The 21322-nt window shown below is 39.3% G+C and overlaps 1 protein-coding gene and 1 pseudogene across 7 annotated transcripts in view; one reads left to right on the top strand and one right to left on the bottom strand.

Moving 5' to 3' along the window:
- Positions 1-21322, bottom strand: part of LMLN (leishmanolysin like peptidase) — a 271959-nt gene that overhangs the window by 214243 nt on the left and 36394 nt on the right. For all 7 annotated transcript variants that reach the window (XR_013158484.1, XR_013158486.1, XR_013158485.1 and 4 more), the window contains exons 9-11: positions 4202-4319; positions 3130-3237; positions 825-901 (exon numbers count right to left, since the gene is read on the bottom strand). Coding sequence is in view for 3 of the 7 variants with exons in the window: in XM_077118062.1 (XP_076974177.1) it covers positions 825-901; positions 3130-3237; positions 4202-4319 (303 nt within the window). In the remaining 4 variants the exon portion in view is untranslated. The remainder of the gene's footprint in view (positions 1-824; positions 902-3129; positions 3238-4201; positions 4320-21322) is intronic.
- Positions 9504-11362, top strand: LOC143648818 (BCL2/adenovirus E1B 19 kDa protein-interacting protein 2 pseudogene; annotated as a pseudogene).

Here is a 21322-nt window from a genome sequence, read left to right as displayed (position 1 = left end):
TACACAGCACCTCTATAACCCTGCAACATGCACCCCATGCTCAGAGGCACCAGCATATTGTCCCCAGTCTGTGTAAATATCTGCGCTGAAACATATCACTGCACTGCTGTGCCCTGCCCCGTGCCACGCATCCTGCTGCAAATCAATCCCACAAATTCAAAGCTTTAGCTACTGAAGGAAATAAACTTACAAAGTAACCAATCAAGATACTTACATGCCATGAAGACAACAGAAGATCACTAAGCATATCAAGATGTAGACAGTCAAGCCTAGTCTAATGACCAAATTAAAGCACCAGAGGAGACACAGACTTTGGAACAATTAATCAAAGATGTTCATTTAACTCTACTAAATAAAAATAAATGGGAAGGCTAATGGTGTAAAGGAGATCAAGAAGACACTAGAAGAGCATAAAGAGGAATTTAAAAGAATAAATAAAAATAGTGTTTTACTTCTTTATAGGAAATTCTACTGCTTTAAAAATCAGGAATTTATACTTCACCAGTTTACTTTACAACTTAAAAAATTATTTGTATTAGTCTTTCTTTTATGTTAACACTGCACCTCTGCTTGAGAAAATAATCTCATAATGAGATTTTCTCTATGAGAAAATAAATCTCATAATGGCAGAAACTCTGTTCTGTTGACTACTATGTCTTAAGGCCTCAAATATTTATTTGAACACAAAATTCAAATATTTATTTGAGCACAAAATTCAAAGAATTAACAAGTTCATGTTGATTCAGTGTAAAATATCAGTATTAATCTTAGTATTCATATAATTTTAATCAACAATTCATATAATAGTCTCACAGCTGTCTTACCCAGTGTCCTCCATTAATGCCAGAGTGATACGAGAGAGGACTCGGTTCTGGGTGTGAGAGCCAGTCATTGCTTCATTCTGAAAATCATCAACAGATTTTAATTACAAGATTGGACACCCAATAATTCCTGATTCCTCTGACGTGTACTTAAAATTTCTTAAGTTGAGAGGATGCCAAAATAATCACTTAAAAATACTGAAATGCATAAGCCTTCTTTAAAATGACAAAACTGAAGCTTAAAGCTAAATCTATTTTCTGTCCCAAATGTCTCCATTGTGTATAATTTTGCTGGAATGGTAGGCCACTGGCATTTAGAAAAGTGATGAAGATGAAGATATATAAGGAAACAAAAATGCCAGAAAAACACTTTACTCTCTAAGCAAAGCAGTTGCCTGAGAAAGATGCTCAGATAATTTAGGAGGGAAAATACTTGCCTGCCTTATGTTGAAAATGCTTTCACAACCTTAAACTTCATGACCACAGAAACGTACACCAATATGCAAAAGGAGTATGAGAAAATCATAGGATTAAAAGATTTGCATGAAGGACCTAAAAAATAATTAAGGTCCACCATCCAGCCATGTTTTTATTCATATCATGACATTTCTACCATGAGGCCATCTAATGATCGGGGGAGTTCACTGTCTCTTAATGTAGCTAATTTCACCTTTGGACAGCTCTGATTATTCTTAGTATCTTTATGTTGAACAGCGAATATTCATTTCAAGTACTTTATTCTTGTTTTTATGATTCAAAGACACAAAGTGAATTTCAGAGTAAGAAGGAAGTTAATGAATTTGATGGAATTACTACTCTCTACAAGTAGTACAAGTCCTCTATTAAATAGTACCTCAATTTTCATTTCTGGCCAATCTATAGCTTTCTGAAGGGAATCACTTGAGAAAATTGCTTAAGGAAAATAAGCTGATATTTCTATGGCAGAAATGAGTGTATGTGTCTTTCATAAGTTCCCATCACTATTTCTTTGGGGTCACTTAGGTAAGAGCAGTCAGCATAAGCATTAACTTCATTTTTTAAATAATTTTACTAATTTTGGTCGTTATGCTTGTAAACTGTTACAATCTAATTGTTTAAACAAATCTCTAAAAATAAAACAAATACACATACCTTTGGACCCAGAAATTCTACCCACAGGGATTTATCTCTTCTCTTTCTCTATAAACAAATGTGACCTTGGGTTAACTTTCTAACTCTGTTCTCCTAGACACCCAATAAAAAGTAGAATGCCAGCTGTGTTACCAAACAATAACACTTATGAAAAAAAGATCTGATTTGCCTCTGGACTAAAATTATGGCAAATAAATATGAAGACATATTTGGAAACTACAGCTCAGGACTTCCTTGTGGACAGTGGTTTTTATAGGTGTTTCCCTTCAGGGATGTGGAAGCTATGCCTATAGAGCTGTTGAAAGAGATAATGGTTCCTTTTTGGGACATGGTACTTCTAAGCTGGGGTGGTTCCTGCACTCATCTGGTGTGGATTTGTGCCCCTGCACTTAAGCTGGAGGGGGAGAAGCACAAAGAAAACCCCTAGACTGCTGTGTGGAACACAAGAGAAATATCTGACTGCTGGACTCTTATGTTCTGTTTCTTGTTTAGTATCCTTCTAAGTGACTCTTTTCTCAGGTGTGGCCTATTTAGCTCTTGTGAGTTTAATCGTTTAGTTGAACTTAAGAATACCTTGGAACACACATTAGAAGGCATTGTAGATAATCGATAAATTCATTACAGCATTGTTAATAATAAAAATTTAAATCACAGTCGTTCACCACAGGAATGTTGTTATACCCACAAAATACAATGCTATGTGACTTTTAAAAAATGAGTAGATCTAAGTATAGAGTCTGTTCTGCTAAAGCATATATTTTGAAATGTGAATGGACTCATATAATCACATAAGACTGGCAAATGAGGAAGTGGATTCAGGATAGTATGAGATCATCTTGGTTCATGGTGATTTTTTCCAGCATCTTAATGTTTTGTGTCTTGAAGTGATAGAGGCTCAATACAAAGTGCCCTAACAGAGCTAAACAGAGAAAATGACAGAGGAACGTATGAATGTATGAACCCATTTGTGTTTTTTTTAATAAACTATTTCTGGGAGGGATACAAAACTTACATAGTAGTCATATCTGGAAATCGAGCCCAGAGGGCTGAAGGGGAAAAGAGGCTTTTTAACTTTTTCACTTTATAAACTATTAATGGTTTGAATAACTTTTGCCATGAGTATAAATTCCTGTTATTAAAGAAAAATAAGTCTAGTAATTTTTTAAAATAAACTGACCTCTAATAATCGCTTTTCCCAATGGTTGAGTTCAGTGCCCATACCACCTTGATTTTCAAGTTCCATTCCTTCCAGAACTGGACAGTTAAAATGTTTCCGTGCTTCATCCTAAGAATCAGAAAACAAATATAAATGTCACAAAACAAAATAAGACAATCGCAAACTCTTTATCACATTGGCTATAATCAAGTAGACATTAAAAAATTTCTTTGAGGAAAGAGAGAATGCTGCTTAAAAATAGGGTTTTTAATATAATTAAACGAAATATTTTGATGCTGTAACATTTTCATTGCAGGTAAACTCCTATTTCTGTTAATATTTTATTTTCTATTTGAAGGTTTTCACTCTAAGGAACAGAGATTTCAAAAAAATTACAGGCTAATATGTTGGATACTTGTAAATCTTGTGTCACCAACAATTTTAATGCAGATACATAAATCTTCACATTTATTATGGATATAGTCTTTACAGGAAAAAAAAGTTGCTCAGGAGAATATAATTTGCATGATTAGCATTATCTGTCTTTCAGTTAGAGATTTCAGGGACTGGAAGGACCCCAAGAATAGCTCAAATCTTCAGAAGGCAGGGAGATGTGTGTAATCAAGTTAGGGGGAAGGGAGAAGAGTTCATTAAATAGGGGGACAAAAGGGACCTCAATTGAAACAACCAGCAATAAAGAAAATAGTACCAGGGATACTAAGAGATATCAACAGATATGGCACTAGCTTAAAGCAGTGGGAAGGACAGGAACTATCAGAGTCATTGCCAAATGTCTATTTCCTCATATTTCTCTTGGTCTGCAGCTTTACTGTCCTGGCTTTATATTACTTTTTTACTATAAGTCTCTGAAATATAATCACAAGTCCTTAATAAAGATTAACTAAAAAAGGACCATAATGAAAGAAAAGAGCAGGTGCCTCACGATACAAGAAGAATTTCAATAATACGACAACACAAGGTATTACTAGGAGATGCACAGTGTGATGAACTATCATGATTAACAAAGAAAGGACCATAATGAAAGAAAAGTGCAGATGGCTCATGATACAGGAAGAAGTTCAGTAATACTTACGACAACACGAGGTGTTACTAGGAGATTCACAGCATGACGAACTATCTTATTATCTCGAACATCCCATAGTCTCTCCACTTTTCGAACAACCTTATCACTCCACTGATATAATCCAAGACTGCAATTATAAAATGAAAAGATGGCGATTTTTGCAAATTTCCCATCACTTTAAATGTAAAAGTGTCCATAAAGGTGACTACAATATTAAAATATTAGAGCTTATTATTTACCAAGTCAGTGCAAAGTGCTTCATAATATTTTCAACAAAATGAGATTATTATTACTATTTTGCAGATGAAGAGACAAAAATTAAGAAAGGTTAAGTAACTTGTTCAATTTCACATAGTTAAATTGGGCTAGGTAGACAATGAATAACTTTTTTTTTAAATTTTTTATTAATTAAAAAAATTTACAAGAAATACAAACATTCCCAACACATACACTTAGCAATTCACAACATCATCACATAGCTGCATATTCATCATCATGAACATTTCTCAGAACATTAGCATCAATTCAGAAAAAGAAATAAAAAGACAACAGAAAAATATAACAAACAGAAAAAAAAAATTTTACAGGCCATACCCCTTACTGGTTCCTTTCATTGATCACTAGCATTTCAAACTAAATCTATTTTAACATTTTTCCCCCTATTATTTATTTTTATTCCATATGTTCTACTCATCTGTTGACAAGGTAGATAAAAGGAGCACCAAACACAAGGTTTTCACAATCACACAGCCACATTGTGAAAACTACATCATTCTACAATCATCATCAAGAAACATGGCTACTGGAACACAGCTCTACATTTTCAGGCAGTTCCCTCCAGCCTCTCCATTACATCTTGGATAACAAGGTGATATCTACTTAATGCATAAGAATAACCTCCAGGATAACCTCTCGACTCTGTTTGGAATCTCTCAGCCATTGACACTTTGTCTCATTTCACTCTTTCCCCTTTTGATTGAGAAGGTTTTCTCAATCCCTTGATGCTGAGTGTCAGCTCATTCTAGAGTTTTTCTCAATCCCTTGATGCTGAATCTCAGCTCATTCTGGGATTTCTGTCCCACATTGCCAGGAAGATCCATACCCTGGTAGTCATGTTCCACGTAGACAGGGGGAGAGTGGTGAGACTGCTCGTCATGTTGGCTGGAGAAAGAGGCCACATCTGAGCAACAAAAGAGGTTCTCTTGGGGGTGACTCTTAGGCTTAATTTTAAGTAGGCTTGACCTATCCGCTGTGGGGTTAAGTTTCATATGAACAAACCCCAAGACTGGGGGCCCAGCCTATAGCTTTGGTTGTCCACACTGCTTGTGAGAATATCAAGAATTCAACTTGGGGAAGTTGAGTTTTCCCCTCGTTCTCACCATTCCCTGAAGGGAACTTTGCTAATTATTTTCCACTCTCTGATCAAATCACTCTGGGATTCATCAGGGCATCACCTGGACAAACCAACAAAATCTCATGTCCTATACAAAGTTCCATGTACTTAAGGTGTTCAATGAACTATCTACATAGGTTATATTAGGAGATGCACTAGTCAAAGTATAGATTTGTACCAAATAAACATTTTTTGCTTTAGTCTCACACATTAGTTGAAATTTTAAAATATTAAGTACCATCTATTTTCAGCACATGGCAGTAATGACATTCTTTTGTTCTTCCTCATGCAAAAACATTTTTTAAACTTGTACATTTAGTCACTATCATTATACACTCTAGGCATTCCTAGATTACACCATCTCAATCTTTATCGTCTATCTTTCTTTGTGATTTCATTTATGCAACAGCCCTCCTCCCTGTGTCATTCTCATATGCAGTTTCATTCAGTGTTTTAACATAATTGTATTACAGTTAGGTAATATTGTGCTGTCCATTTCTGAGTTTTTATATTCAGTCCTGTTGCACAATCTGTATCCCTTCAGCTCCAATTACCCAAATATCTTACCCTATTTCTATCTCTTGATGGTCTCTGTTACCAAGGAAATATTCCAAGTTTATTCACTAACGTCAGTTCATGTCAGTGAGACCATACAGTATTTGTCCTTTTGTTTCTGGCTAATCACACTCAGCATAATGTCCTTAAGGTCCATTCATGTTGTTACATACTTCATAACTTTATTCTGTCTTACAGCTGCATGATATTTCATCTTATGTAAATGTCACAGTTTGTTTAGCCAACTGTCTGTTGATGGACATTTTGGCTGTTTCCATCTCTTAGTAATTCTTAATAATGCTGCTATAAACATTGGTGTGTAAATGTCCATTTGTGTCCTTGGCCTCGTGTCCTTTGAGTAGAGACAGCATATAGATGGGTCCTGTTTTTTAATCCATTCTGCCAGACTTAGTCTTTTGATTGGAGAGTTTAATCCATTAACATTCAGTGTTATTACTGCATGGGTAGTACTTTCTTCTACTATTTTGCCTTCTGGACTTTATATGTCATATCTAATTTTCCTTCTTTTTACCTTTACTCATAGTCTTCCTCTCTACACTCTTCTCCACACCTCTCTCTTCTGTTTTTTCATATCTGTCTCTAGTGCTTCCTTTAGTATTTCTTGCAGAGCTGGTCTCTTGGTCGCAAATTCTCTCAGTGATTTTTTGTCTGAAAATGTTTTAATTTCTCCCTCATTTTTGAAGGACAATTTTGCTGGATATAGAATTCTTGGCTGGCAGTTTTTCTCTTTTAATAATTTAACTATATTATCCCACTGTCTTCTCGCCTCCATGGTTTCTGCTGAGAGATCTGCGCATAGTCTTATTGGGCTTCCCTTGTATGTGATGGATTGCTTTTCTCTTGCTGCTTTCAAGATCCTCTCTTTCTCTTTGACCTCTGACATTCTGATTATTAAATGTCTTGGAGTATGTCTATTTGGATCTATTCTCTTTGGGGTATGCTGCGCTTCTTGGATCTGTAATTATAAGTCTTTCATAAGAGCTGGGAAATTTTCAGTGATAATTTCCTCCATTAGTTTTTCTCCTCCTTTTCCCCTCTCTTCTCCTTCTGGGACACCCACAACACATATATTCATGCACTTCATATTGTCTTTCAGGTCCCTGAGTCCCTGCTCATATTTTTTCCATTTTTTTCCCCTATAGTTTCTGTTTCTTGTTGGATTTCAAATGTTCCATCCTCCAGTTCAGAAATCCTATGTTCTGTTTCTCGAAATCTACCATTGTAGGTTTCCATTGTTTTTTTCATCTCTTCTACTGTGTCTTTCATTCCCATAAGTTCTGTGATTTGTTTTTTCAGACTTTCAGTTTCTTCTTTTTGTTCTTTCCTTGCCTTCTTTATATTCTCCCTCAAGTCATTGATTTGGTTTTTCATGAGGTTTTCCATGTCTGTTTGTTCATTCTGAATTAATTGTTTCAGCTCCTGTCCCTGTATGTCATTTGAATTGTTGGTTTGTTCCTTTGACTGGGCCATATCTTCAATTTTCCTAGTGTGATTTGTTATTTTTTTGCTGGTGTCTAGGCATTTAATTACCTTAATTAGTTTATTCTGGAGACTGCTTTCACTTCTTTTATCTAGGGTTTTCTTGCTGGATGAATTTGTTGTCTATCTGTTCTTTGACATTCTGTTCAGCTTTATCTGGACCTTTAGCTTAAATTTTGTTTAACAGAGGAGAATTTTTCAGCTCTTGTTTTCTTGTTTCTTGCCCTGCTTGTGTGGTGCCTTTCTCCCATACACACTTAGGAGGGTCTACTTAGATATTATAGACCCCAGCCAGATTTTCCCAGACCAAACTGGCCTCCTATCAGGAGGAAAGAGTCACCTGCGTCAGTTTCCCTGAGGGTGAGACCCAGCAGGTTGAAAGATTTTCCTGCGAAGTCTCTGGACTCTGTTTTCCTTATCCTGCCCAGTATGTGGCGCTTGTCTGACTGCAGGTCCCACCAGCATAAGATGATGCCGTACCTTTAACTTTGGCAGACTCTCCCTGCTGGGGGCGTGGTGGAGACCGAAGAGAGGTTGTAGGCTGGTTTTAGTGGCTTCAAATTACCAAACCTTGCTGTCTGAATTCCTTGATGGAGGGATTCCACCTGGGTGGGGCTTCACCCCTCCCCTGGGGAAGGCATAGGCTCCAGATAAGCCCCCAAAAGAGCTCACTTCTACCTATGCCTGGGGCAGTTGCAGCCTGAAAAGTCCTGACACTGTATCCAGAGGCAGTCAAGCCTTTGTAGATACACAGCCACAAACACCTCTGTTTCCTTCTTTTTTTCCCCCCCTTTTTCTATCAGTCCTGCCCCCTTGGCGACGGGGCAAAAATGAGCAACCTCCGCTTTGCTCAGGTTCACCTAAGCTGGGGGCCTATTTTTAGCAGTCAGAATTTGATAATTAGTTCCACAATTGGCGTTTGATTTTGCCCAGTCCCTGCTGCTGTTAAAGTCCTTTCCTTTCCCGTCTGGGAAGCTGCCTGTGGGGGAGGGGCGCCGGCCACCACAGCTTTGGGAACTCACGGTTCTGGGGGGTGCTCACAGCTGGTCCAGCTGGTCCAGACTGGGATATGCTGTGTGTCTGGTCACTGACGTGGCCCCAGGAGTTGTTCTGTACTGTTTCTGGTTATTTAGTAGTTGTTCTGGAGGACGAACTAAAATGCGCACGTTGTTAAGCCGCCATCTTGACCAGAAGCCGAAAAACTTCTTTAAAAAAATTTTTTTTAATTTAGAAATCTTCACACTCATACTTTCTATACATAATGCACAATCAATGGCTCACAATACCATCACATAGCTGTGCATTCATCACCATGATCATTTTTTAGAATATCTGCATCACTCCAGAAAAAGTAATAAAAAGAAAAAACTCATATATACTATACACTTTATCTCTCCCTCTCATTGACTACTAGTGCTTCCATCTACTCAATTTATTTTATCCTTTGTCCCTCCGTCACTTTTTATTTTTTTTTTCCATATTTTTTACTCATCTGTCCATACCCTAGTTATAAGGATTTCTCACAATCACACAGTAACACTGTAAACGAATAACTTCCTTTTGACAAATAGTATTGAATGAAACAAAACTGAGTCTAGAGATATATCCAAGTATATAAGGAAACACAACATACAGTACAGATAACACTTTAGGGGGAAAAGATAATTCATTTAATAACTGCAATGAAATTGGTTATCCACTTAGAAAAAAAATACCTCTGGAGACTGCCCATATCAAGAAAAAAAAAAAAGCATCCATCTAGAAAAAATAACTAAACCTCTATCTCATCCCATATACAAAAATAAATTCCAGAAAGACATCAGTGAAAAGGAGGTGTAAGGATGTCTGAAAAGTCTCTTCTCCATGAAAGTAATGAGAAAATTGGCAAAAAATGTCAGGATCAATTCTTTAAGAACTCTGGAAATTAACCAAAGGTTTCTAACAATCTGGGAAGTGTTTATTCAAGAAAAATTGATGAATCTCAGAAAGAACAGCAAGATTTGTGGTGCTTTACTATTTCTCCTTTCCAACTTTGTGTGAGCCTCGAAAAGCAACAGCCCACAATCATAGTGAAAATCAGCAGCCTGGCAACCCCTACAGCAGGCAGAAAATGATCAAAGGTCCTTCAAAGACTCATTCCCAGAGAACTATCAGTATTTGACCTATCTGGTGGTTCTCTGGAAGATCTCGCTTGCAAAGCTGTCCATTTGACCTGACTGAGAGCCTGCAAAGGTGCAGAAAATCTTTTCTTGGAGACATTTGTTGAAAATAATTAGAGGTAATTGTTTAACTTTTTAGCTGCCTGAGGTAGTGGACAACAGTTGGGGCAAAACTTAAAAGTAAAAGCTGGGGGGTCAGGGCTACTACAGTGGCTGCCATCACTCCTGCTATAGCTGCAGACAGGAGACTGAGCCCTATTATCTGCTACCGACCAAGTGGAGTGGTGCCCATTTGGCAGCACCTTGCACAACCTGGCCATCAGCCCTACATCGCTAGCCTGAAAGGATGAAGAGGATAAGGGAGCTGAGGCTTCCTCTGGGGACAACGGATCTCTGGATCATCAGGAACTTGTAGTTGACATTGAGGCCAGACTGCAGATAGAAAGTGTGGAACTTAGGGAAGAATGGCAAGATAAAGATTTTGTAACACCTTTGCCAGAAGTTGATAATACTGAAGCAGATACACCGTACTAGCTGTCTGTGGACCAAAGAGCCAGCCTGGCATATTAGAAGTTAAGGGAAGTGAAGTAAAAAAGAAACTAGTGGCTCTGGACGTTAGCTGGATCCTGGCAGCAGCTCTGTACTATCATATGATTTGTTTGAAAGAGGGGAGATTGACATAGATGGCTTAGACATGCCACCAGAGAACAGCAATGAATCTGAATGGGAAGATGATCTTCCAAAACCCAAAACTACTGTAGTAATCAGGAAAGGGTCAATTACTAAATACATAGCTGAGAAGGAAAGAGACAATGGATGGTGTTGGCGTATGTTCAGAACTGGAGAACAGGATCACAGGGTTAATATGATGGCAACTGAACCCTATAAAATTGTTATCAGCCATGGAGGATATTATGGGGATTGATTAAATGCCATTGCTGTGTTTGCTATCTGTTTCATGCCTGAAAGTGGTCAATCTAACTATAGATACCTGATGGACAATTTCTTTAAATATGTTATTTGTACTTTGGAGCTATTAGTAGCAGGAAAAAAAAATTATAATTTATTTAAATGGTACAACAACTCAAAAAAATTGCCCAACCTGGGATGGCTCAGAAATGCTATTGGCAAATTGACAGAAGGTTATAGAAAAAACCTAAAATCATTGTCCATCCCTCTTGGTTTATCAGAACACTTCTGGATAGTACAAGACCACTTATTAGCTCAAAATTCAGCCAAAAATTTAGATAAGTCTTTAATTTGGCAAAACTAATACAACTTGTCCCCAGGGAATATGTTGGTATATCAGAATGCATAAAATAAGCTGATGAATAGCTTAATGGAAGGGTCCCAGCAGCTCCAGAGGTGAGAAAGTGGCAGAGGCCAGCAGCCCAGCTTTGTGAAGACTCTCGTTGCCCCATGGCTTGCAGCACCCAGCATGTTCCAACTCCACCACCAAGATGCCAAAGAGGAAGGACAGCTCAACAGAAGGCGTGGGCAAGAAGACCAAGAGGAGGTCGGCGAGACTGTCATCTAAACCTGCTCTTACAAAAGTGGAAATGAAACTAAAAATGGCGGTGGGAAAGGCTACATCTTTAGACAAAAAAGTGAACATAAAGGGAAAAGGGAAGCAAAGGAAAGTGACTAATCAAGAAACCAAAGATTTACCTGCAGAAAATGGAGAAACTAAAAATGAGGAGAGTCCAGCCTCTGATAAAGCTGGAGAGAAAGAAGCCAAGTCTGATTAATATCATATATCATGTCTTATCAGTGGTTCCTGTTTTTTCCTTCTTGTACAATCCAGAGGAATACTTTCATCAACCATTTTGCAAATGCAAGTTTTTTAGTAGCTCTAGAAGAAACATTTTTAAGGAGATTAAAATCCCACCTCATCTCATTTTTTTTTAAGTATAAATGCTTTTTTTTTAAGAGGGGAAATCATTTGCAAGTTGATTATTCTTTTATACAACCAGAAAATAGTGGGATATCGACAGGCTTTGACTGTCTTGAATGTCAAATTAACATTTCATAGAGTAGGGAGAGGTGGCTGCTTTTATACCCTATAATACAACACATACTGAATGATGATTTGGAGTCACAGTCATGCATGTTAAACATTTTAAATTACTTCTGTTCCCGTGTTTTTTAGTAGAGTTGTTTCTTAAAACTGCTCCTTAATCTTGGCTCTCCCTGTCAGAACTGTGTGCATGCTGTAACATCCTTGGTCGTGGTAGTCCAGGTTTCCTAATAACTTTGTTATATGCTGGGAAAGATTGGGAATGTATGTGTTGTGTTTGATATTAAATTGTGAATAAGTGAAACTTCTGATGTAAAAACTTATCAACATTTGACAATAGCGGTATTTGATAATCGTCGTAGGGAAAACTTGCCTCAAAATTTTAAGCTGGAAGGTTACTGGAATAACTTTAGAAAAGAATTACAGGTACATGGCTTTTTAAATTTTTGGTACAAACATTAAGAATTGTGTACAAATTTTTCCATAATGTCTATGTACTCATCTTCAGAACAACCAACAAAACCTCAATAAGAAAGAAAAAAAAAAGAGCTTAATGGAAAACAACTCAAACCAAAAAGTCTAAGCTTGGCATTTAGGTCAAATAATACTGAAACAATGTGCTAATGAAGCAATGCAATATTTTGTACTTACAAAGCATTTATTCATCCTTGTTTTCAGGTATCCTGTTACAAAACTGACTTGACTGTTTCTTAATGGACTTGAACTGTTCACTGCTGTACTGGTTTGCAAAACTACTGAATTTCACTCTTTAATAGCTAATTATATTGTAATAATTTTGTACTTTATATTGCTAAACATCTGAGAATCACACTTTATATAAAGTAGTTTGCATTTGTTTATTGAATTATGCATTTTCCTCAGTAAAATATTTATATTAAAATTTATATTAAAATGGTAAAGGAAAGAGATAATATATATTTTTTAACATTTTTAATGTATACCTGTCTTCTGGAAGAATATGCAAGTAAATAAGACCATAATTTTATAAAGTGCATGTGTTTTTGAAAATGGTTAAATACATTTCCTAGGTAACTTAAGAAAATTAATTTGTTCATAAGTTGAGAACAGTTAAACTGGTTCTTGTGAATACCCAAAGATCCTTCTTGTTTATGAACAAAATTTAAATAAAGTAGTTCCATTCTAAGCTTTTTTCTCACTTAACATATACTGTTCCTTAATTCAAAAGCACAAATACAAGTGTACAGCACATATTTTTACCTTTTTAAACTTAAAGGCAAGTTAAAAAGCCATTTGAGGGCACATGGGTAGTTCAGGGTTTAGAATGTCCACCTTCCATGCGGGAGATCCGGGTCTGATTCCCAGATCATGCAACCCCAAAAAAAGCCATTTGGGGGCAGGCCATAGTGGTTCGGTGGCAGAGTTCTTTCCTGCCACACCAGAGACCCAGGTTCAATTCCTGATGCCTGCCCATGTAAAAAAAAAAAAAAAAAACAAAAGTCACTTGGGGAATAAGAAAATTTAAGAAGGTAGGAATTTGGATGTGCATATAAGTATAAATAGAACATTTTATCTTCGGGCCAAAAGTCAGAACTTATAAAAATCTTGGGTTTGTTCACTAACGTGAAATAAGTTGTCCAGGGTATCACTCCCCTGAATTGGAGTGACTGCTGTAGTACTGTAGAGTAGGTGATGAACTGTTCACTGTTGCTACTTTTTTCTGTAGAAAAAGGGCTGCTTTTTAACTGCTCTCAATGTGGACACTTAACAAAAATTTTTCCATATCAGATATGTGTAATTGGCAGGTGTTTGATCCAGTCAGATATGATGTTTTTTCACATTTCTATTATTTAGTTCTGTAAATTACATTAACTTTGTAGATCTTAAAGCATTGTTATATTATGCTCTTTGGATGACACATTTGATAAAAACATGTCAACATTTAATTTGGTAAGTATTTTTACTTTACATTAAAATAAATTGTACTTGTACCTACAAACACAGTTTACCTATAAAATCTTCTAAAATTAAAAAATTAAAAAAATTAGATATGATATATAAAATACAAAAGGCAAAATGGTAGAGGAAAGTACTACCCAAACAGTAATAACACTAAATGTTAATGGACTGAATTCCCCAATCAAAAGACATAGACTGGCAGAATGGATTAAAAAACAGGATCCTTCTATATGCTGTCTACAGGAAACACATCTTAGACCCAAAGATAAACATAGGCTGAAAGTGAAAGGTTGGGAAAAGATATTTCATGCAAATAACAACCAGAAAAGAGCAGGAGTAGCTATACTAATATCCAACAAATTAGACTTCAAATATAAACCAGTTATAAGAGACAAAGAAGGATACTATCTACTAATAAAAGGAACAATTCAACAAGAAGACATAACAATCATATATATTTATGCACCAAACCAGAATGCCCCAAAATACGTGAGGCAACACTGCAAATACTGAAAAGGGAAATAGATACATCTACCATAATAGTTGGAGACTTCAATTCCCCACTCTCATCAATGGACAGAACATCTAGACAGAGGATCAATAAAAAAACAGAGAATTTGAATATTACAATAAATGAGCTAGACTTAACAGACATTTATAGGTCATTATACCCCACAACAGCAAGATACACCTTTTTCTCAAGTGCTCATGGATCATTCTCAAAGATAGACCATATGCTGGGTCACAAAGCAAGTCTCAACAAATTTAAAAAGATTGAAACCATACACAACACTTTCTCAGATCATAAAGGAATGAAGTTGAAAATCAATAATAGGCAGAGTGCCAGAAAATTCACAAATACGTGGAGGCTCAACAACACACTCTTAAACAACCAGTGGGTCAAGGAAGAAATTACAAGAGAAATCAGTAAATATCTCGAGGTGAATGAAAATGAAAACACAACATATCAAAACTTATGGGATGAGCAAAGGAAGTGCTAAGAGGGAAATTTATTGCCCTAAATGCCTATATCAGAAAAGAAGAAAAGGCAAAAATTCAGGAATTAACTGTCCACTTGGAAGAACTGGAGAAATGTGAGAAACTGCTTATGGCACTGGCAGTGTGCCGGCCATCTTGTGGTCTGACGCTAAGTTTCTATCTCAAGTTAAGTTTCTATTTCCTCACTTCTGCTCTGCCTTTCCCCGAAATCAGCTGACCAGCCTTGGCTGATCAGCCTTTCCCAGCTTAGTCTCTGCTGATTGGTTGCTTAACTGCAGGATAATGCCCAACCTCTGCTGACGTCCGATACAAGTCACCTCCCCTTCCTTATTGCATAAATACCCTGGATTCGCCCTCAATAAACGAGACTTGATCAGAATCCTGTCTTGTCTCCATTCTCTGTGTCTTTCGTCCCCCATTCTCACTCCCTCCCTCAGGTCCAGGTTCGTCTGTCCCGCAGGACGGGACAAGTGGCGCCCGAACAGGGACCTGAGTACAAGGGGTCCAGTGAAGAATGCTGACAGTGAAACCCCGGCTGGGTGGAAAAAGCAGGCTCAAAGGAGTAGCCTGGAGGACACGGCGAGGGAACCTGCCCTGCCGTTAGGACCTCTGTAAGTAGTGGGGACGCTATAGGAGCGGACCTCTGTAAGTAATGAGGACACGGCGGGGGAACCTGCCCTGCAGAACGGACCTCTGTAAGTGGTCAGCAATTATGGGACAAGCAATTAGTGAGCATGAAATTTTTGTAGAAGGTTCAAAAGATGTTTAAAGACACAGGGAGTAAAGGTTAAAGTTAAAGATTTGGTACAATTTTTTGAATTTTTTTTAAAAAAAAGAAGTTTGTCCCTGGTTCCCACAAGAGATAAGGCGCCTCCTGGAATTTGAGAGGGCTTTTAGATTTATGTTTTATAATGGGAAACTCACCGTTGAGTGAGTTAAATATTCCCAAATTCACGGGAATATTTATATTTACTTAAGAAATTGTTACACTCCACGGATATGGAGGCTTCTGATGCTCTACTTAAGAAACTTTTTAAACATGTCACAAAAATGTTATTGGCTTCAGCATAATGGCTGTAATGTTTCCTATTATTATGATAAATTTAAAAGATTGCTTCTTTACCATACCTTTAGCAAAGAAAAAGTTCTTAATAAGTTGCTGTCATGGTTAGGGACAGGTGTCAACTTGGCCAAGTTGTGGTACCTGTTCATCTGATTGGGCAAGCGCTGGCCTGTCTGTTGCAATGAGGACATTTCATAGGATTAGGTCATGATCACGTCAGCTACATCCACAGCTGATTCCATTTGTAATCAGTCAAAGGGGAGTGTCTTCTGCAATTAGTGATGCTAAATCCAATCATGGGAAGCCTTTTAAGGAGGACTCAGAGGAGACAGATTGCATTCCTGCTTTGGCTGGTGAGCCTCTCCTGTGGAGTTCATCCAGGCCATCCGTTGGAGTCGTCGGCTTCGCAGCCTGCCCTGTGGATTTTGGACTCTGCATTCCTACAGTCACGTGAGACACTTTCATAAATTTTATATTTGCAAGTGTTCCCTGTTGATTCTGTTTCTCTAGAGAACCCTAACTAATACATCTTGGTACCAGGAGTGGTTCTTAAGGAACAAAATCTTAAAAATGGGTTTTTATGAATGGTTTTCTACTCTGACTGGGCTCAGAGACACTAAGGACTCTGATTCCCGTAATCAGAATGCCACTCCCAATCCATGGACTGAGTTGGCAAAGGAGATAGTCAAAATATCATCATTCAATTCTCCTAATGCTTCGCTTGTATGAAGCCAGACTCTGGGGGATAACGTTTTTGACACCTTTACAGAGTTTTGTAGAAATAAGAGTTATAGAGATGTTGGTTGGTTGTTGTTAGATACACTGTCTACATTAAAGGGTGAAAGGGATGGGCTTAAGGCTTCAAACAAGAGGCTTAAGTGCCGTCTGAAAGATGTAGAGGTTTCTATGAGTATCCTGAAGGAAAATTTTATTTCCTGTAGCCGTAGACTTGAGATCTCTGAAAATCAGACTCAGAATCTTATTGTTAGAGTAGCAACTTTACAACGTAAACTGAAATCTCAGTCTTCCATGGTGTCTGCCGTTAAAGTGAGGGCACTGATTGGAAAGGAGTGGGACCCTGAAAAATGGGATGGTAACATATGGATTGATAATGATGTTGGGGGTGAGGTTGAAACCCTAGACCATGCTGAGCCTTCTTTAGATAACCCTCTAATAGTCTGCCCTGAGGACATAGCCGCCCCACCTCTAGCCTGCCTTGAGGAATTGGCCACCCAACCTCCTCCTGAAGGGATTAGCCCTAGAGTTATTAATCCTGTTTCACCAGATGAAACTGCAAATGAAAGCCCTGAAGCAAATGGTTTGGAAGATATTTATAATTCTTTTCATGACCCACCCCCACCACCCCTCATTTCCTCTAGACCTATAACTAGACTAAAGTCCCAACAGGCCCCTAAAGGTGAGGTACAAAGTATCACACATGAGGAGGTACGTTATACTCCAAAAGAACTGTGTGAGTTTTCCAATTTATATAGACAGAAATTAGGGGAATATGTGTGGCAATGGATTTTAAGAGTGTGGGATAATGGTGGGAGGAATATAAGGCTGGATCAGGCTGAATTTATTGATATGGGCCCACTAAGCAGAGATTCTGCATTCAATGTTATAGCTAGAGCAGTTAGAAAAGGTGTTAACTGTTTGGGTGGTTGGTTGAAACATGGATCAAAAGGTGGCCAACATTACCTGAGGTTGAAATGCCAGAACTTCCCTGGTATAATGTAGATGAGGGGATCCAGAGGCTTAGAGAGATTGGGATGTTAGAGTGGATTTATCATGCAAAGCCTACTCTTACACCCCAGGAATGTCCAGAGGATGCACCTTTTACCAGAAGAGTGAGAAATAAATTTGTGAGACTAGCACCATCATCCCTCAAGAGCTCTGTGGTTGCACTTCTCTGTAGGTCAGATATTACTGTAGGAACTGCTGTCACTGAGCTGGAATCCTTAAACACAATGGGGATGACAGGATCCCGAGTTGGCAGAAGCCAGGTGGCAGCACTTAATCACCAAAGACAGGGTAGACGTGGGTATTATAATAGACAACAAACTCAAAGGAGGCATCAAAATTATATGACACGCAGAGATTTGTGGCATTGGCTAGTAAATCATGGGGTGCCTAGAAATACAATAGAAGGGCAGCCTACTAAATTCTTGTTGGAGCTGTATAAACAAAAGAGTTCTAGGTCAAGGGAACAGAAGTCTAACCTGAATTACAAAAACACAGAGTCACGGCCCCTTAACCAATTTCCAGACTTGAAACAGTTTACAGACCCTGAGCCCCTTGAATGAAGGGGAGGCCAGGTCCCTATGGGGAAGAAACCTGTTACACTGCCACAAATTTATACTGTTAACCTTCCTCTAAGTCTTCCCCAAGGAGACCGACGGCCTTTTACCAGGGTAACTGTGCATTGGGGAAAAGGAAATGATCAGATATTTCGGGGATTATTAGACACTGGTTCAGAAGTGACATTAATTCCAGGGGACCCAAAACGTCACTCTGGACCACCAGTCAGAGTGGGGGCTTATGGAGGCCAGGTGATCAATGGAGTTTTAGCTCAGGTCCGTCTCACAGTGGGTCCAGTGGGCCCCCAGACCCATCCTGTAGTTATTTCCCCAGTTCCGGAATGTATAATTGGCATAGACATACTGAGAAACTGGCAGAATCCCCACGTTGGTTCTCTAACTCGTGCAGTGAGGGCTATTATGGTGGGAAAGGCCAAGTGGAAGCCACTAGAACTGCCCCTACCAAGCAAAATAGTAAATCAAAAGCAATACCGTATTCCTGGAGGGATTGCAGAGATTACTGCCACTCTTAAGGACTTGAAAGATGCAGGGGTGGTGATTCCCAACACATCCCCATTCAACTCTCCTATTTGGCCTGTGCAGAAAACAGATGGGTCTTGGAGAATGACAGTGGATTATCGTAAACTCAACCAGGTGGTAACTCCAATTGCAGCTGCTGTTCCAGATGCAGTATCATTGCTTGAGCAAATCAATACATCCCCTGGTACCTGGTATGCAGCTATTGATCTGGCAAATGCTTTTTTCTCAATAGCTATTAGTAAGGACCACCAGAAACAGTTTACTTTCAGCTGGCAAGGTCAGCAATATACTTTCACTGTCCTACCTCAGGGGTATATCAACTCTCCAGCCCTATGTCATAATCTTGTTCGCAGAGACCTTGATAGTTTCTGCCTCCCACAAGACATCACACTGGTCCATTATATTGATGATATCATGTTGATTGGACCTAGTGAGCAAGAAGTAGCAACTACTCTAGATTTACTGGTAAGGCATTTGCGTGTCAGAGGATGGGAGATAAATCCAACAAAAATACAGGGGCCTTCCACCTCAGTAAAATTTCTAGGTGTCCAGTGGTGTGGGGCATGTCGAGATATCCCTTCTAAGGTGAAGGATAAATTGCTGCATCTGGCCCCTCCCACAACCAAAAAAGAGGCACAACGCCTAGTGGGTCTTTTTGGATTTTGCAAACAACATATTCCTCATTTGGGTGTGCTACTCCGGCCCATTTATCAAGTGACCAGAAAAGCTGCTAATTTTGAGTGGGGACCTGAACAAGAGGAGGCTCTGCGACAGGTCCAGGCTGCTGTGCAAGCTGCTCTGCCACTTGGGCCATATGATCCAGCAGATCCAATGGTGCTGGAAGTGTCAGTGGCAAATAGAGATGCTGTCTGGAGCCTTTGGCAGGCCCCTGTAGGAGAATCACAACGCAGACCCTTAGGATTTTGGAGCAAAGCCTTACCATCTGCTGCAGATAACTACTCTCCTTTTGAGAAACAGCTTTTGGCCTGCTACTGGGCCTTAGTAGAGACTGAACGCTTAACCATGGGGCATCAAGTTACCATGAGACCTGAGTTGCCTATCATTAGTTGGGTGTTGTCTGACCCACCAAGCCATAAAGTTGGGCGTGCACAGCAGCACTCTATTGTAAAGTGAAAATGGTATATACGAGATAGAGCCAGAGCAGGTCCTGAAGGCACAAGTAAGTTACATGAAGAAGTGGCCCAAATGCCCATGGTTTCCACTCCTGCTGCCACATTACCTTCTCTTTCCCAGACCAGAGCTATGGCCTCTTGGGGAGTTCCTTACAGTGAATTGACTGAGGAAGAGAAAACTCGGGCCTGGTTTACAGATGGTTCAGCACGATATTCAGGTACCACCCGAAAGTGGACAGCTGCAGCATTACAACCCCTTTCTGGGGTGTCCTTGAAGGACAGTGGTGAGGGGAAATCCTCCCAGTGGGCAGAACTTCGAGCAGTGCATCTGGTTGTTCATTTTGCTTGGAAGGAAAACTGGCCAGAGGTGCGTTTGTATACTGACTCGTGGGCTGTTGCTAATGGTTTGGCTGGATGGTCAGGGACTTGGAAAGACCATAATTGGAAAATTGGTGACAAAGAGGTCTGGGGAAGAAGTATGTGGATAGACCTTTCTGAGTGGGCTAAAAACATGAAGATATTTGTGTCCCATGTGAATGCACACCAAAGGGTGACTTCAGCAGAGGAAGATTTTAATAATCAAGTGGATAAGATGACCCGTTCTATGGATACCAGTCAGCCTCTTTCCCCAGCAACTCCTGTTATTGCCCAATGGGCTCATGAACAAAGTGGTCATGGTGGTAGGGACGGAGGTTATGCATGGGCTCAGCAACATGGACTTCCACTCACCAAGGCTGACCTGGCTACAGCCACTGCTGAGTGCCCAATCTGCCAGCAGCAGAGACCCACACTCAGCCCCCGATATGGCACCATTCCCCGAGGTGACCAGCCAGCTACATGGTGGCAGGTTGATTACATTGGACCACTCCCTTCATGGAAGGGGCAGCGATTTGTTCTAACTGGAATAGACACATACTCTGGATATGGGTTTGCTTTCCCTGCATGCAATGCTTCTGCCAAAACTACTATCCGTGGGCTTACAGAATGCCTTATCCATCGTCATGGTATTCCACATAGCATTGCTTCGGATCAAGGAACACACTTCACAGCAAATGAAGTGCGGGAATGGGCACATGCTCATGGAATTCTCTGGTCTTACCATGTTCCCCATCATCCAAAAGCTGCTGGATTGATAGAACGGTGGAATGGCCTTTTGAAAACTCAATTACGGTGCCAACTAGGTGGCAAAAACTTGAAAGGCTGGGGTAATGTTCTCCAGGAAGCTGTGTATGCTCTGAATCAGCGTCCACTGTATGGTGCTGTTTCTCCCATAGCCAGGATCCATGGGTCCAGGAACCAAGGGGTGGAAATGGGTGTGGTGTCACTCACTATTACTCCTAGTGATCCACTAGGAAAATTTTTGCTTCCTGTCCCTGCTACCCTGAGTTCTGCTGGTCTACAGGTTTTAGTTCCAAAACGGGGTGTGCTTTCTCCAGGAGAAACAACAGTGATACCACTGAACTGGAAGTTAAGATTGCCACCTGGCCACTTTGGGCTACTTATGCCTCTGGATCAACACACCAAGAAGGGGAT

Source organism: Tamandua tetradactyla, chromosome 10, assembly GCF_023851605.1.
Source record: "Tamandua tetradactyla isolate mTamTet1 chromosome 10, mTamTet1.pri, whole genome shotgun sequence".
NCBI classification, from domain to species: Eukaryota; Metazoa; Chordata; class Mammalia; order Pilosa; family Myrmecophagidae; genus Tamandua; species Tamandua tetradactyla.
The sequence above is the reverse complement of the archived record's forward strand: the minus strand, read 5'-3'. Positions and strand labels throughout refer to the sequence as shown.